Raw genomic sequence first — 17,423 nt, 5'->3', positions numbered from 1 at the left:
ATCCCAGCACCCTGAGATCATGACCTGAGCGGAAGGCAGACGCTTAACTGACTGAGCCATCCAGGCGCCCCTCACCCCTATTTTAAAAGGGAGATCGAGGTCCTTCCATGTAAAGTGACTTGCCCAGGATCACGGAGAAGGCAGACATGCCCCAGCTCACCATGGTTCCCTCGCTGGGTGTGACCTTGGGCATGTCCCCTCACCCCTCTGGGCCTCACCTGGATTTGGGGAACCAGCAAGGCCCCTACCGCCTGGAGCAGCTGGCAGGAGTGAGCAGGACAGGGCCTGGCTCCCAGGGGCTGGCAAAGAGATCTGGTTGTGAAGGAACAGTCGGTCCCAGCCAGCGGCTCCCCAGCTCACCTCATTCAGGCAGGTCCCCAGCCTCGACTGTGGGCTTTGATACCAACAGCTGTGAAACAGTGTAATGACAGGTGCCTGGGTGGCTTAATCAGTTAAGCATCTGATTCTTGGTTTTGGCTCAGGTAGTAATCTCAGGGTCATGAGATCGAGCACGGAGTCTGCTTGAAATTCTCTCTCTCCCTCTGCCCCTTCCCCACTCAAATAAATAAATCTTTAACAAACAACAACAACAGTATGATGACAGCCGGCCTGCCTGCCTCCTGGGGTTGCCATGGGGACAAAAGCAAAATGTAGAGCATCAGAAAAGTGAACAGACACACAGGTGATCACTGTCATTGCTATTATTATAATTGTTCTCATAACTCTAGTATTTCTAGTCCCAACGTCTACTCAGCCGGGCGCAGAGAGAAATCTGAAATGTGAGTTTATGTTGGAGCCCTCCTGGGCCCTTTCTTAATGTGGAACTTTCTGCTGAAGCATCAGACTTGGTCCTGCCCGGCTCCTGCTCCTTACACCCTCTATGGCTCCCGTCACCCTTGCAGGACGAAGTCCAGCTCCTGAGTTCAGGCTAGTTCTCTGAGAAGACGCCTGCCCCAGGCGTTCTGGGTGTCCGCTGAGTCCCAGTGCTACCACATTCCTGCTGTCTTGCTCTGTGGCTCTGCAGCTGGCTGTCCTTCTCTGGGCCAGGGCTGAGGCTGATCAGCTGAGGAAGGGGCCTCTGACCAGCTCTAGGGGGAGGAAGCCCAGAGGCCTTGCAGCTGTCACTTGGGAGGCCTGGTTCAGGTTCTAGGTCCCAGGGCTGGGTCCTAGAGGCTGGCATGGTGAACTTGTGTCTGGGAATTACCCAGCCCTTGTGGGCTCCCGAACCCTAGCTTAACCCACGTATGTGAGCCTAGGCTCTGTCCACGCCCACCTCAGCTCCCCATCTGTCCAATGGAACCTGAATTCAAGGCCCCATACATTCCTCACAAGGGGTAGGGACTGACAGCCCCTTCTTTATTACCTCCTTTTCCCCAAGCTGTGTCCTGGGTGGAACGGGGCATAGAGGGGCAGGCAGTGCTGGGTGGGCTCCCCCAACCCCATGCCCACCCCAACCCGTTCACTCAGCTGGGGGCCTCCTTGTTCTCTGCTGGGTGTTGGCCAGAATGGAAGTGATCACATCAGATGTTTTCAGCTCTCCCAACATACCCTTCTATCAAGACCTCTCTAACTTGTCTCCTATTCAAACCTCAAAGCCCAACCAAAAAGACCCCTCCGCTGTAAAGCCAGGCCAGACCCTCAGGTTGGGCTGCCCGTCCTCCCAGTCAGTCCCTCGCACAGTCAGGATATCAGACAATGTTTCCCCTGGGGACCTCTGGGACACAAGGCTGGAGTCTGACCTGTGAGTGTTATCAGAGGCTGGGTGAGTCAGCTACAACCCAGAGACCTGAGGACTTCCTATGACACCACTACTCTCCTCCTGCCAACATCGTCTGGAAGGTGTGAGCCCTCAGGTGGCCAGCCCTTTCCTCCCTAGGCCTATTCCTCATCAGCTTTGGCAGTCCTGGGACACCACACCCTCCTGGGACAGGATGCTCACGCCCTCACGAGAGAACACAGCCATTCCTGCCGCCTCTGTCCCTTCTGTGGAGAACTGAATCGATGGATTGATCCTTCCTTCCTTCCTTCCTTCCTTCCTTCCTTCCTTCCTTCCTTCCTTCCTTCCTCCTTCCTCCTTCCTCCTTCCTTCTTCCTTCCGTCTGCAGATGGAAACTGAAAACTTCACTAACCATGCACTATGAGCTGGGAATCCTGCAGTGACCAAAACAGATAGGGTCCCTGCCTATGAAGCAGGGAGGGAGAAAGCAAACCTGTCATCACACAGATGCACTTCATTATCAGCTGTGATGGGCATGACAAAGAAACGCAGGAGGCATGAGAGCCTGCCCTTATCTAGAGAGCAGGGAGGACTTCCTGCAAGAGGTGACATTTACACTGAGCCTTAAAGGATAAGCAGACTCTAAAGAAGCAAAAACGGTGTGCCTGGGGAGCGGGGTCCATTATGGCAGCAAGAACGAAAGGCAAGTGCAAAGGCCCTGAGGCAGGCAGGAGTTCGGTGCTCTGAGGACAAGAGGCCAGCTTGCCTGGCACGTGAGATGAGGCTGGCAGGGGTGGGCCGCATTCCCAAACTAGCTACCCTTTTGGGAAAGTGCACACCTCCTTAGCGTGCAGCTGCATGAATTGCCCCAGACCAAACACTTAGGCCCAGCACCCCGACCAAGAGACATTTTCAACTCCCAGAGGCTCCCTCGCGCCCTTTTCAGTCTCTCCTCCCCAAAGGGCAGCCACCATCCTGACCTCAGCACAGACTCCCACCCCTGTCTGTAAACTCCGTAACGCTGAATCACACGGCATCTACTCCCGTGTCTGGCTTCTTCCATTCAGCGGGGTGTTCCCGGGGCTCACGGCCGGAGCCCGCCAGTACTTTATTCCGGTGCGCGAACACACCACACCTTGTTTCTCTTTTCCATTGCTCGCCTGCGCTCAGGGCGTTGGTAAATACAGGATACTGTATGCGAGTATGCACGGACATTTCTGCTCATGTCTTCTGTGGACACGTGGACTCATTTTTCTTGGAGAAGAACCTCGGAGTGGAATTGCTGGGTCATATTTTCAGGGCATTATGAACAGTTTCCAAGGTGGTTGTGGAAATCCCAGCCCCGCGAGCAGCTGCTTGTCCCCAGTAACACTTGGTATATGCCCGTCCTCCTCACCTCACCCACTGGGGGATGAGGCTGAATCTCAGTGTGGTTTTAATTTGCATTTCCCGTTGACCCATGATGTTGAACGTCTTTTTTTTTTTAAGTAAGCTCCACGCCCAGCGGGGCTCGAACTCACGACCCCAAGATCAAGACCTGAGCCGAGCCCAAGAGTCGGATGCTTAACCCACCAAGCCACCCAGGCGCCCCGAGCATCTTTTTATCTGTATCAGTGGTTTGGAGATTTGGGTAGGCTCCTGTTTCAAGTGCCCGTTCAAGTCTTTTGCTCACCCCCACCCCTCCCTTGCCACTCCTCACCCAAACGTCCTGCCAGTATTCTCCGGTGGAAAAACAATCCAGGAGGACATGAGGGAGAGGGGGGCAGTCCCTGGTTCTCTCCTCCCCACCACCCACCCCTCAAGGGCCCTGCTCTGTGTGTGACAAGCCTGGGGACCAGCGAGAGGCATGGGTTTGTCTTGTGAGCTCACACACATTACACACATGCTGGGGGAGGGCAGACAGAAGGGCCTTTTCCCAGGACTCCCCTCCCTCTGCCTCTGGAGCTGGCCCAGCGGGGAACAAACCAAGAGCTGGCTGCAAGGCTGGTGAGTGCCCCCCCGCTCCGCTCCTGGACCCTTCCGCAAGCCTGGGATGAAGAAGAGCTATTAGGGCCTTCGTACCACAGGGACACAGTGTGCCCGGCCCAAGGTCACCAGCACGTGGCTACCCTGTACTTGCTCTGGGCAGGCCCTGCGTTTCCGTTCATTCTCCTGTTCTCTCCCTACAGCTCTGCCACTCCGGAGGTGAGCAACTTGTCCAAGGCCGCAACGGGGTTAGCCACCGTGTCCCCAGGAGGGGAGTGACAGAGCTGGACACTTGGAACTTTCCATCGGCTTCTGCAGTCCTGCTGCCCGCTGGGTGCTGAGTGCCACGATGCACCAGCCTGAAGAGAGGGGACCCCAGGGCAAGTAGGGGGCAGCAAGGGGGGCCCCACTCCCTCCTGAGCCGGACCCTTTGAGGGACCTGAAGTCCGTGTGCTCTGAGAGTGACAAGGAATGAGGCTGTGGGCAGGACTGGCTTTGGCCAGGTAGAGAAGGCCAGGCCAGAGCAGGCAGCTTCCATCCTGGGCAGACAGGCCGCAAGTGGCCATGGGAGCTGTCCACACAGCCAGGGCCTGCTCAGGTCTCCTTGGAGCTGTCATCGCTTCGGCCACGGGGAGCAGAGTCCTGCACCCTTCCAGACAGACCCACCTGGCCCTCCCAGCAGCACGCAAAGTGCAAACCTCCAGCCTTCCAGGCCTAGGCTCTGGCTTGCCACACGTGCTATGTGACACTGGGCAAGGCTCTGCCCATCTCTGGGCCTTGGTTTCTCTTTTGTTAAGGGGGTGAGTGGTGGCCAGCTTTGAGGGTGTCTGTGACAAGCTGCTGAAAGGCCCAGAAGGCCCACCCAGACAGTGCCATCCACACATGGTCTTACGGACCCCAGTGGACTCAGAGATGCTGAGTCACTTTCCAGGGACGTCCAATGGGTGAGTGACAGAACAGAATCTCAGCGCAGAGCCTCACTGTGGTTTGAAGAAGGAAAGACTGGGGTCCCCATAAGACATTGTGCTGAGCTGACTATTCTGTGGGGGGGGCCTAATGGATGGGAGAAGATGCTACGTTCCTTCCTGGGGTACCCCACCTGCTCTGGGGCTCGCGAAGAAGGCACAGCACGTGGCCTTTCAGCCCTGGGCGCAGCGGGCTTATTGCTAAGTCTTACCTGGGCCTGGACCGACCCTGCACCTTCCTCACTATGGGCACACCTGGGTGCCACCCCCCACCCCCGCTGTCATCGCCAATGCTAGGGGTCTCAGCAGCCCAGGTGACTTCATTGGACAGCCAAAATGATTCCCTAGGAACCCCAGAAATTAGGGGAAGGGGAGCCCTGGCTGCTGCCACCGGCCCCCCACAGAGGCCAGTTTGCTGGGGAAGCCCTTTCTCTGCCTGATCCACCAAACTGAAGCCCACGACTTCTGTCCCTTCTCTGGGCTGCACAGGACCAACCTCATCCAGGCAGGACCGTGTCCCCAGTGGACAGGGCAGGCCAGGGGGTCCCCCGGTGTCTCCAGCAGCTGGCACAGGGCCAGGCACGGGCAGACGTCAGGAAGCCCAGCCACACAGCCAGCTCAGGGTGCTGGCCAGCCCGGCAGCAGCCGAGATTTCTGGGTAGGCAGGGCCTGGTGACGCAGCTCCGTGGCCATGACTGATCGGGTTTCCACTCGGATGCGCCCCACGCCCCGCGGCTGGAGGTGCAGCGCCAGGTGGGGAGTGCCCCGCGTGGAGCCCTGAGTGTGTGCCCCACGGCCAGCCAGGGCCCGGCTCTGCCTGCCACTGCCCACCAGCAGTGTGGGGGTCCGGTCATGATGCACTGCGAACTGCAAGACCAAGTCCCGTGGTCACTGGCCTCAGTTTGTTAGTCTGAGAAATGGGGAGATTCCGGCTGAGCTGGCAGGGGTGAGGTGAGATTTCTGGGTGGTGACGCAGGCCTGGCTCTGGTCAGAGCAGGCCCTCAGGGACTCTCGGGGACTGGGGAGGCCAGGCTTAGCCCTGAGGTGAGGGAGCCTGGTCTCTGAGTCAGCGGCCCCGCCCGCCTGCACTTTCCAACACCTCCTTCCCCCTTCTACGTTCCCCTTTCACTTCCTTGGGCCCTCCAGGAGGGGCGCCCCTCCCTCCCCCCTCCGCTCCCTGCCCCCTCTGCTCCCCCAACTCAGGCCTTCCAGGCCCCTGGGTCAGGCAGAAGAGCAGCAGGAAGAAGGCCACCCAGCCAGGAAGGGGTTGAGCCCCCGCACTGACCCGATCTCTGGGGGCTCGGCACCCTGAGTGCCAGATGCCCCCCTGCCTTTTTTCACAGCCCAGGGACAGAGGCCTAAGGTGCAAGGTGTGTGCAGTACCTCCCGTGAAGTGACAGGATTCCTCCTGGGTGTGTTTGCCCACACCCCAGGGGGGCCGCGCAGGGAGCCTCCACTTGGCCTCCAAGTTGCTGCTGACCCCACCCCACTTGATCCGACCTCTGTCAACCAGCTTCTCAGGCCCTGGTCTGGAAAATGAAAGGGCCGGGTGTCTGAGGGCTACCTTGGCCTCTAGGTGCCTTTGGGCAGGTCCCCAGCCGCTCGGGGGGAGTTGTGGTGATGAGTGGTTTTCGAGACCCTCCCAGGACAACTGCTGGGGAGGCCGGATGCCTCAGCCTCCCTACACCCCCAGTTTGCCTGGGAGGGTCTTCAGCTCCCAGGGTCCGGCTCCCTGTCAACGCTCTGGGTCTGTCTGGGTCGCCTGGGGTTCTCCTGTGTGGAATGGGGACAGCAAGCCCTCCCAGCAGCTGGTCTGGGGCAAGAACGGGCTCAGCTGGTGCGTGTAGAAGGGGGGGAGCCCAGGGAACCTTGTTTTCTATTTCTGAAAATTCAATCAAGTTCGAGTAAGCAAGGCTGGGAACTTCCCAGGAGGGCCCGGCCTTTCTCAGAGTGCCCTGGGGCACAGGAAGAGAGATGGGTAGTTTTTAAGGATTTTTAAAAACTCTCCCAAGAAGTATCAGAAGTTCCCAGTTTCTCCAGGGCGGGGATCCCCCTTGGGGGTATGACTTTCGGGGAGCAGGGTAGCCCGAGGCCAGCTGAGGCCCTGGGAGACTCTGGCTAGAGGCCAGGCCTGGGTGGGGACCAAGACCCTGGCTGCTGCCCAGGAGAGCACACAGGGCCCAGCCTAGCCTTCCTGCCTCCGGGGGGCCCACTTCAGCTGGCTGCTTACCTGGGGGGGGGGGGCTCCCTGACTGCCCTTTAAGAAGCTCCCTCCTTCCCGAAGAAACCTGCTACTTTCCTTCGTAGGTGGCAGAGCAAGCTCTCTTTCGCTCTCTCATTTGAGGTCTGTCTCCGGGCTCACACCTGCTTTCTACAGGGGGTTGATCAGAACAGTGCCCGGTCCTGTTGCACTCTGGAAGCGCGCCTGGCTGCTTGGTGCTCGTGTGTTGGATGCAAGGGCAGTGTGATCCTGGAAGTTTGGCACCTGGCTGTGCCCTTGCTGTGTGATCCCTGTGGGGTTGTCCCCTACCACCCCTCAGCAGGAAAGCTGCTGTTGTTACGGTAGTGGAAGGAGAAAATCGTGACAGGCTTCCTGGTGAGGGCATCCCAGAGTGCCGGAGGCATACAAAAAGTTGGGCAGGGGGCACAGGAAACCCAAGCCCAGTCCCTGAGGAACCCTGAGGTCCAGAATCTCCTTTTGAGACTATCCTAGGAACAGGGGAGGAGGGCTGGGGAAAGAGGTGGCAGGAGCCATTAGGGCTTAGGGCTTCAGGACCCATTGCCCTGTGACCAAAGGCTGGTGGCTGTTCTCTCTGGACCCCAGGAGATAAGCACTGAGGAGGGAAGTGGGACCCGAGAACTCAGACTTCAGAACAGCCTTTGGACCCAGTCCCTTTGGAGCATTACAGGGGCCACTTTACCAGGGAGGGCCAGTGGGAGGCTCCCTGGGGCCTTGCACCTAGTGTCCTTCACGTTGGACTCCAGTCCTGCCTCAGTTTCCTCATCTGTAAAGAAGATGTGTGTTTGCTAGAGTGTTCCGTGCCCTCATTCATCAGTTAGCCCTCACGGAGCACCTGCTGAGTGCAGCATCTAGACCCTCCTGGAGCCAACGGTCCAGAAGCCACACATCACTTTCTTCCTCTGCGAAGTGGAGCTTGGGGTCCTCACCTGGCAGGGCAGCAGTGGGGCTCAAGCACCCAGGGCAAGGCGGCTGGGCAGCTGTTTCTCTAGAGAGGGCCAGGGAGTGATCCTTTGAGTGCCCCCTCCTTGGATGCCTTGTAGGGTGGGGGAACCACAAAAGGAAAAAAGCACCAGAAAGCAGGTAAAGTCCCCTTTGGCCGAGCCAGGCCAAGGCTCGGGGGCTGTGTGCCTGCCCTAGTGACAGCTCAGAAATCTCCCTGCAAGGGCAAAGTTCCCAAGCCAAGAACCTGTTCACTTCCTCTCCGGCATGTCTCCTCCCCCTTCCTCTGGCCGGCTCCACTTCCTCTTTTTCTCCTCCCCTCCCCCTAAGCTTGTGGCCCAGTCCCCCTCCCAGCCCTCCGTCTCCAGGGTCCTTTCTTCAGAGGCCGGAGGATACCGAAGGAGTCACTTGTTCATTCACCAGCACAGGGCCCCGGGGACCGTGCGGTGGGAGGGGGTGCGTGCCAGGGCTCACAGTCTGGAAGGGGAGGCCGAGTTGTGAAGGCCATCCGAGTGCAGGGGTCTTCCGTGGGAGGCGGGTATAGGCGGCAGATCAGAGGGGCCTTCTGGGATGGGCCTTGAAGGATGCCTAGGAGAGCACCAGGAAACGGCTGCTGGAGACCTAGGGCCAGGAGTGTTCCAGTCTGAGGTCACGTTGGGCTGGTGCTCCTGCCCCTTAGCCCATCCCTGGTGGAGAAGAGGTGAGGTGGCAGCACAGGTCCTGCTTGGGGAACAGGCCTGCTCTCCACCCCACATAGCTGCCTGGAACCATCCTAGAGCCTCCCGTCCCCGGCCCTGTAGCCCTAGTCCCAGGCTGCCCAGCAGCCCTCCAGGCTCAGCAAACAGCCACAAGCAGCCCTCACTGGCAAAAAGAGGGTCGCTCCCCAGCGCCTGAAGTGCAGGGCTGGTAGGCCCCAGGGCAGCTGGCTGGCCAGATGCCCACGACTGAGAGATGCAAGGCCAGGGACAGGGCAGTCCCCGGGAGGCAGGGAGTGGACGGGCTGGGAACATTGCCCCGAGCCCGGAGCGGTGATTGGAGAGCTGCAGGGAGTCTCCTGGCAGTATGCTGGGGATGCTGGTGCGCGGCTCCGAGCCTGAGGGTTCTGCTGTGCACTGGGTGGTGGTCCCCTTCCCACCCGGCTGTGGCCTCTGCAACTCCGAGTGCCCTGCTAGCAGCCACCTATGGTGGGCAGGACCAGACCGCACATCCATATATGGACTAAGGGTCACTGGTTTCAACACACAGCGCAGGAGCACCCACTACGTGCAGCAAAGCCCTGGGCAGGCCTGGGCCGGTGGCTACAGGCTGGCACCCCTAGCTAGACCTCCCTTCCCGTTTTCTGTGTGAAAATTCAGCTTCCTGTCACCACCGCCAAGAAGGTGCATGGTCCTCTAGACTGAGCCAGACGTCCCTCTGGGGTCCCCAGGGCCCTGGGCTTCTGTCTGCCACACACTGATCATTGTTGGCCACCGTCTGGGTACAGGCTCTGCCTGCCAGACTGGCAGCTCTCAGAGAAGGGAACCACCCAGAACACTCCCGGGCACCCAGATCTCGCCCAATGTTTGATGGAGGGACCCAGGGCAGGAAAGGGTGACAAGGAGAGGGTCTTCTCTGAGGGCAGCTGGTCTTCAGCTTCTGTCCCTGCCACCCCGCCCCCCTCAACCTAACTCATTTCTGGGGCATTAAGAGTCCTTGGCAGGCTCCAGATGGTCCAGGACAGAAGTTCAGCTGTGGCTGCACATGACAGACGGACGATGGATGGTGGGTCCCAGAGCTGCACTGAGCAGCCCTGCCTGCCTTCGCCCAGCAGCTGCCTGGGTCACGGGCTAACGGCTCAGGCCTGGCTCGGCTGGGTGTGACCAGGCAGCTCTTAGAGGCAGCCTGGCTCCATGGGAACAGCTTCTCTGTGCTACAGAGCCCACCCCTATCCAGGCCTACAGCAGGGGAGGCTCCAAGCCCTCTTTACGGGGCACTTCCAGCCACTTGCTCCTGATGCCTGTCCTGTCTCTGGGGCCTGAGAACTCTGTTAAGTGACCACAAGACCCCTGACTCCCCCACACCACACCATACCCTTCAGCCTCAGGTGTCTGAGTAGTAATGCCCCTCACTTAGCAAGCTGAGCACCCCTGGCCAGAGACCACCCCCCCCAAATCCAGGCTTTCTAGGTAGTGGAGTTAATGTGGACCAATGCTTCCCCTGCAAGTGCTCTTTAAGCATGCACCCACAGCAACCAGGGACCCTCGCATCCATGCTGACCCTTGCCCACCGGGGCGCTCACTGCTCATGTGACGTCCACACCCAGAGGGTCCCGGGGTGGAGAACACAAGAGGGGCCGGATCAGGCATTGCCCAGCGGGGCGGCGGCCCACGGGCCCAGCACCCAAGGGCGGCCAACGCCAAAACTCTCTCCCTCCTCCTCTTCCTCAATCTCGCTCTCGCTCTCTCCCAGCCCGGCTCGTTCTCTCTCTCTCTCTCTTTTTTTTTTTTGCAAAAGGAGGGGAGAGGGGGTAAAAAAATGCTGCACTGTGCTGCGAGGCCGGTGAGTGAGCGGCGCGGGGCCAATCAGCGCGCGCCGTTCCGAAAGTTGCCTTTTATGGCTCGAGCGGCCGCGGCGGCGCCCTATAAAACCCGGCGGCGCGACGCGCAGCCACCGCCGAGACCGCGTCCACCCCGCGAGCACAGTCCTCTCGCCCTCGCCGCTCCGCCGCTGCCGCCGCCGGTTTACACCGCCCCCAGGTAGGTTCCCGGGCCCGCCGGGGCGAGCTGCGGCCCCCCGCCTTCTAGTCCTCCGGGCGACTGCCCCCTCAGCCTCCGGCCTCGCGCCGGGACAGAGCCGCGGGGTACCGGCGCTGGGGCTCGCGCTCCCCTCGCTCGGGCCGGTACTGCGCTCACACCGCGCGCCCCCGGCGTACTGATTTAGGGCCGAGGCGGCAGCGGGTCTTTGTCCGAGCGTGCGGCTGGCTCGCTCGCTCGGGCGGCTGGGTGGAAAGGTGGGTGGGCGCGGCGGCGGGTCCGCCGGCCGAGTGGGGGCTGGGGACACGGCTGCGCGTGCGCGCTCGGGCCGGCAGCCGCGGCCGGGTTGAGGGCGGTGCGGCCGGCCGGAAGGGGTGGGGTCGCCGCGGCGCAAGGGCGCCTGCGCGCACTTCCCGTGCCGCCGGCTCCCGCGGGCGTGGCCGCCGCGCGCCTGCCCGGCCGGGGCTTTTTTGAACGGGGCGGGGGCGGAGCCAGGCTCGGGTGGGGAGGGGGCGGGGGCCTGGCTTCCTGCCGCGCGCTGCGGGGCCGCCTCCAACCAGCGTTTGCCTTTTATGGTAATAACGCTGCCGGCCCGGCCGCCTTTGTCCCCAATGTGGGCGCGCGCCGGCGCCCCCTGGCGGCTCGAGGCCGCGGCGCGCCGGAAGTGGGTTGGGCGGGGGCGGCCCCACCCGACCCCCGGCTCAAGGCCCGGCTCCCTCCGCAGTTCGCCATGGATGACGATATCGCTGCGCTCGTGGTCGACAACGGCTCCGGCATGTGCAAAGCCGGCTTCGCAGGCGACGACGCCCCCCGGGCTGTCTTCCCCTCCATCGTGGGGCGCCCCCGGCACCAGGTAGGGCGCCGGTCTTGGCTCTGACATGGGGTGGGCGTAGATGGGGCCTTCCCTCCCGGGAGCAGGTTCCCTCTCGGGGGCAGGGCCTGGCCTTTGGCTTTCGGGGTGGAGGTCGGTGTCCCCGGGTCCATGCTCAGTGCTCCTCGCCCCTCCCTCCGCAGGGCGTGATGGTGGGTATGGGCCAGAAGGACTCCTATGTGGGCGACGAGGCCCAGAGCAAGAGAGGCATCCTGACTCTCAAGTACCCCATCGAGCACGGTATCGTCACCAACTGGGACGACATGGAGAAGATCTGGCACCACACTTTCTACAATGAGCTGCGTGTGGCCCCCGAGGAGCACCCCGTGCTGCTGACCGAGGCCCCCCTGAACCCCAAGGCCAACCGTGAGAAGATGACCCAGGTCAGTGGCCCGCTGGCCTTCCGTGGGTGGCCACCCCATCCTCCCTTGCTCTTCTGTGCCACGCCCTGTCTCACGTGTTCTTTCTTCTGCCATTCTCCAGGACTTCCTTCTCTGACCTGAGTCTCCTTTGGAACTTTGCAGGTTCTATTTGCTTTTACCCAGATGGCATTTTTCTCGTGTTTGCCTTTCTGATTAGGTGTTGAGGTTATAAAATGCTGTGGGTTGTAGGTACTAACACTGGCTCGTGTGACCAAGCCGACGAGGCTGGTGTCGAGTGGCCTTGGAGTGTATTCAGTAGGTGCACAATAGGTCTGATGTGAATCCCCATCCCGGGATCCCCAGCACATTTAGCTGTGTTCCTTGCACTTTTCTGCATGTCCCCAGTCTGGCCTGACCCCCCACCCCCTCTTGGTTTCCTGCGCGTGACCTGGCTCCTCTCCCTACAGATCATGTTCGAGACCTTCAACACCCCAGCCATGTACGTGGCCATCCAGGCTGTGCTGTCCCTGTACGCCTCTGGCCGTACCACTGGCATCGTGATGGACTCCGGGGATGGGGTCACCCACACTGTGCCCATCTACGAGGGGTACGCCCTCCCCCACGCCATCCTGCGTCTGGACCTGGCTGGCCGGGACCTGACGGACTACCTCATGAAGATCCTCACGGAGCGCGGCTACAGCTTCACCACCACGGCCGAGCGGGAAATCGTGCGTGACATCAAGGAGAAGCTGTGTTATGTGGCCCTGGACTTCGAGCAGGAGATGGCCACCGCGGCCTCCAGCTCCTCCCTGGAGAAGAGCTACGAGCTGCCTGATGGGCAGGTCATCACCATCGGCAACGAGCGGTTCCGCTGCCCGGAGGCGCTCTTCCAGCCTTCCTTCCTGGGTAAGTGAGCCCCCCTGCCTTCCCCCTGCCTCAGAGGGTCGCCCTCCTGGCTGCTCCCGGAAGCCAAGTCTGGCTTGTTTCCTCTCAGGCATGGAATCCTGTGGCATCCACGAAACTACCTTCAACTCCATCATGAAGTGTGACGTCGACATCCGCAAGGACCTCTACGCCAACACGGTGCTGTCCGGTGGGACCACCATGTACCCCGGCATCGCCGACAGGATGCAGAAGGAGATCACCGCTCTGGCACCCAGCACGATGAAGATCAAGGTGGGTGCTTGGCTGGCCTGAGCTGGCGGGGGCGTGTGGGGTGGCTCTTGGGGGCGTGGCCCCTCCCCCGGGGCTGTGGTTTCCAGAATCCTCACACTCACTGTCTGCTTCCCCTCCCAGATCATCGCCCCCCCTGAGCGCAAGTACTCTGTGTGGATCGGGGGCTCCATCCTGGCCTCGCTGTCCACCTTCCAGCAGATGTGGATCAGCAAGCAGGAGTACGACGAGTCCGGCCCCTCCATCGTCCACCGCAAATGCTTCTAGGCGGACTGTTACTTCAGTTGCGTTACACCCTTTCTTGACAAAACCTAACTTGCGCGCAGAAAACGAGATGAGATTGGCATGGCTTTATTTTTTTTTTAATTGTTTTTTTGGATTTTTTCAGTTTTTTTTTTTGTTTTGTTTTATTTTTTTTTTTTTTTTTGGCGCTTGACTCAGGATTTAAAAACTGGAACGGTGAAGGTGACAGCAGTTGGTTGGAGCGAGCATCCCCAAAGTTCTACAATGTGGCCGAGGACTTTGATTGTACATTGTTTTTTTGTTGTTTTTTTTTTAATAGTCATTCCAAATACCGTGAGATACGTTGTTACAGGAAGTCCCTTGCCTTCCCAAAAGCCACTCCATTTCTGAGGAGAAGGGCCAGTCCTCGCCCGAGTCCACACACGGGAGGGTGATAGAATTGCTTTTGTGTAAATTATGTAGTCCAAATTTTTTTTAATCTTCGCCTTAATACTTGTTCTTTTTGTTTTATTTTGAATGGTCTGCCATCATGGCCCCCTTTTTTTGTCCCCTCCAATTTACGATTTATGAAGGCTTTTGGTCTCCCTGGTAGTGGGGTGGAGGCGCGGAGGCAGCCAGGGCTTACCTGTACACTGACTTGAGACCAGTTCAATAAAGTGCACACCTTAAAAGAAAAATGTGGCTTCTTGGGTGTCTTGGAGATGGGTGGGGCGGCAGGGAACCTAGCCATCCCTACCTCGAAGGGGGCCCGGGGTGTGTTGAACCCTGACATTGAATAGTTCTAGGGTGGGAGATGGGTAGAAGGAATCAAGGGGCCTGGCCCTTTGCCTGTCCACTGTGTACCTCTGTTTCTAAGTTATGAGTTCCAGATGCTTCAGAAAAGTGGGGGGCTTGGGCTATGCAGAAGGGGAATCAGGTGGTCCAGGTGCCATGACCTGGCACTGGGCACCTGAGCTTGGTGTCCTCTTGGAGTGGGGCCTCTTAGGCCACATAGACCTTGGTCTTTGCTGTCATCATCCTTCCTGATGGGCCTGGGACACAGACTCTGAGGCTGAGGGTGTGGTCCCACCTCGGCCGCTGGCTCACTGGAGGAGTCAGTCACCACGCAGCCGAAGAAGGCCCTGGGCTGGGACTCCAGCCCAGCTCTGCTGGTGTCCAGGGCCTGGGGTTGGTGGGGGCATGTTGGTTTGGCAGAGAATGCTGCGGTTAGCTCGGGGAGGCTTACCGGGGTCTGGATTGTGCCTTGTGATGGGTCCCTTACTGTGCACTCTGTCCTGGGTTAAGTGCAGGGTTGGCCTCCCAAGGACCTGCAGGGTCTGGGCCTCTGGGGGGCATGGTCTGACTTCCTAATGCTGTGTTTCTAGGCTGGCCTGACTGCTGTCAGCTAGAAGCCATGACTGGGAGGTTAAGTGGGGGGAGGACCCCCCCACCCAGGGTGCCCACTGCCCTCGTGTCTCCAGAGGGAGGAAGAGGCCCAGAATCCAATTCCAACCTAGATAGGAGGCCTTGAGGGGGAAACGGGGACCCATGGACACAGGACTCCCTCCAGCACTCGGCGGTCCCCCCAGAATGTGGCCCACTGCCTCCCATCTTACAGAAGACAGCAGAGACCCTCAGGTGGGCAGAAGTCTCATGGAATTGTGGCAGGTTGGGAGGGACGCAAGTAATTTTACTCAGTGGGAGGTGACTGTTGGTCAGTGGGAAGGAGACTTCTAAGACCTTCCAAAACCAAACAGGAGCTTGTGACTGATCCTGAGCTCACCTTGGCAGGTTTCCCTGGGTCAGTACAAAAAACAACCCCAGTGGGTGTGTGGCGAGGGCTCTAGAAGCAGTCCCGGTCCCTTGGGGGCCCTGGGCTACCTCTGACCTGCACGTGGCTGGGCAGCTGGCCTGGAGGAGCTGGGATAGCAGCATGCCCAGGATGCTTCCATCTTAGAGACACCCCCCACCCCCCCACCCCCCCCCCCCCCGCCCCAAGCCAGTTCCAGCTCTTTTGACTGCATTGAGGGCCAATGATGTGCCCTGGGCTCTCTGCTGCAAGTTTCCGCCTTGGGCCATTTATTCACTTCACAAGCATTGATTAAGGGCCCAGAGTATGCTGAGCCGGCCTTCCCTTCCTCCTTCCCTCCCTCCCTCCTTCCTTCCTCTATCCAACCTCTACTTGTACCAGGCACTGCGCCAGGGACTGGGGGTGCAGTGGAGAAGAAAGCAGACGTGCTTCCTGCCCGCATGGGGCACCCAGTGTAATTGGGAAACATCAGGCCACCGAGCGAAGGCACAATGACTGATTGTGACGAGGAGGAAGAGCAGAGGCTGCGTGTGAGGAGGGGTGCGGGACCACAGGGGCACACAGGTGCTCATGATGTTGGTCGGGGGGATGGTGTCGCAGGTGCACACCCACATCGAAACCTGGCAAATCGCATCTCCAGAAAACTGGGGGGAAAAAACCCCAACAACTAAGAAATACAGATTTTTTAAAAAGGAGGGAAAAGCACTCATTATTTTGTCTTTTTTGAACATAAAAATGAAGGACCCTAAAGCCGGGCGAATGGGGGAACGGAGAGCTGTCCCTCTGGAGCAGGAGGGGGGCAGGGCAGCCTGAGCCGGCCCGGGAGGCAGAGTCAGCGGGGCAGCTGGAGATATGCGCTTGCTTATCTTGGACAGAGGCGTGGATTGACCAGGATCGGAGACCAGGTGAATGGCGACATAGCCCCGAGGCAGAACGGAGGTGACTGGGGCCACGTGTCTTCTCTTAGTGGCCTTGGGAAGTCCTATCCCCATCCGCGGACGTGTCTGAGCAATGGGAACATCAGTAACACCTCAGATGGTTGTAAGCAGGTGTCCCATCAATCTTTTCCTTTGAAAGGCCCTGGAAGACACCCGTGTGTCTCAGGACCTTGAGAGTCCTTTAGGCCCTTCTCCCTCCCTCCCAGGCGCAGCCGGCCATCTGCTGCCTGGCTTGGAGCAAAGGCCTCGCACCTTCCAGGAAGCCCAGCCCCGGCCAGGCTAAGTGAGAGGATGCTGCATTGCTTCCTGCCTTCCTCTGTGCACCCATGACGAATCTGCAGCCACGAGGACGGCGACCGGCTGGCCCCAGGTCACCGACCTTCTGTGAGAAAGCTGGGCCCTAATGCCTTTGAAGCCTGGCAGATCGGCGGGCCGGACACCCCAAGGCTCGCACTGCCATGCTGACCCCAGCCCTCTCTGCAGCTCGCCCGACCCTGGGACAGGAAGCTCCCTGCTTTCTTAGGTGGCTGGCTCCCCCGTGAGGCGGCTCTGACACCGAGGCTCACCTTTCTCGCCGGAATGTCCCTCCTCTGCAGAGCAGCCCTGCCTGGGCAGAACTAGGTCCCCACAGGCCACTCTGAGAGGAGGGGAGTCCTGGTAAGTAGAGGGGCTCCGTTCCTCCCCTTCATCCTGATATTTCTTCCTGGATCCTGCGGTTCATGGTCACAGGGCAGTCATCTTCCTTGTGGGGAAACAGGCTCGGAGGGTAACACAGCTCGGGGGTGGCAGTGGTGGGGTTTGAACACCCGCTCTGGCCTGGAATCACCCAAGGCACGTGGGGGCTGGAACCATCCAGAGACCCCTGGCAAGTGCCTGATGCTTATTCACTTGGTCATTCATCATTCAACTTCTGTTTGCCCTCATGGAGCTTATGGTCCTGTCCCCCAGGGGCCACCAGCCACACATGGTCATTTAAATTTAAATTGATTAAAATTTATTTTATTTCTATATGTATTTATTTATATATATAATAACAAAATTATTAAAATTGATTAAAATGGAGCCTTGGTGGCTCAGTCGTTAAGCGTCTGCCTTTGGCCCGGGGCGTGATCCCAGGGTCCTGGAATCGAGCCCCGCATCCGGCTCCCTGCACCCCTGGGAAGCCTGCTTCTCCCTCTCCCACTCCCCCTGCTTGTGTTCCCTCTCTCGCTGGCTGTCTCTCTCTCTGTCGAATAAATAAATAAAACCTTAAAATAAATAAATAAATAATAAATAAATAAATAAACAAATTGATTAAAATGAAGAATTCAGGCGCGCTTGGCTGGCTCAGTGGGTAGAGCGTGCGACTCTCGATCTCGGGGTTGTAAGTTTGAGCCCCACATTGGGTGTAGAGATTACTTAAAAAGAAAATATTTTTAAGATGAAGAGAGGTTTTTTTACATCTGGAGGTAATGGAACATCATTGTGTGTCAACTATACTCAATACA

General features: G+C 59.2%; 1 protein-coding gene across 1 annotated transcript; it reads left to right on the top strand.

Annotated features, from left to right (window-relative positions):
• Positions 1 to 10,407: 10,407 nt before the first annotated feature.
• On the top strand, positions 10,408 to 13,886 carry ACTB (actin beta). Its single transcript, XM_045813333.2, has 6 exons — positions 10,408 to 10,563; positions 11,285 to 11,413; positions 11,575 to 11,814; positions 12,261 to 12,699; positions 12,788 to 12,969; positions 13,090 to 13,886. The coding sequence occupies exons 2-6, from the start codon at positions 11,291 to 11,293 to the stop codon at positions 13,231 to 13,233; spliced, it is 1,128 nt and encodes a 375-aa protein (XP_045669289.1). The 5' UTR covers positions 10,408 to 10,563; positions 11,285 to 11,290; the 3' UTR covers positions 13,234 to 13,886.
• The last annotated feature ends 3,537 nt before the right edge of the window (positions 13,887 to 17,423 follow it).

This window comes from Ursus americanus, chromosome 2 (genome assembly GCF_024610735.1).
Source record: "Ursus americanus isolate L20-20 chromosome 2, mUrsAme1.1.p, whole genome shotgun sequence".
In the NCBI taxonomy this organism is placed as follows: Eukaryota; Metazoa; Chordata; class Mammalia; order Carnivora; family Ursidae; genus Ursus; species Ursus americanus.
Note: the sequence above shows the minus strand (reverse complement) of the source record. Positions and strands in the feature narration are given on the sequence as shown.

Bases quoted from the DNA above. Each gene is read 5' to 3' on its own strand.
- ACTB (XM_045813333.2), top strand. From the start codon at position 11,291: ATGGATGACGATATCGCTGCGCTCGTGGTCGACAACGGCTCCGGCATG. The intron at 11,815-12,260 runs GTCAGTGGCCCG...CTCTCCCTACAG, and splicing joins ACCGTGAGAAGATGACCCAG to ATCATGTTCGAGACCTTCAA. The intron at 12,700-12,787 runs GTAAGTGAGCCC...GTTTCCTCTCAG, and splicing joins CTTCCAGCCTTCCTTCCTGG to GCATGGAATCCTGTGGCATC.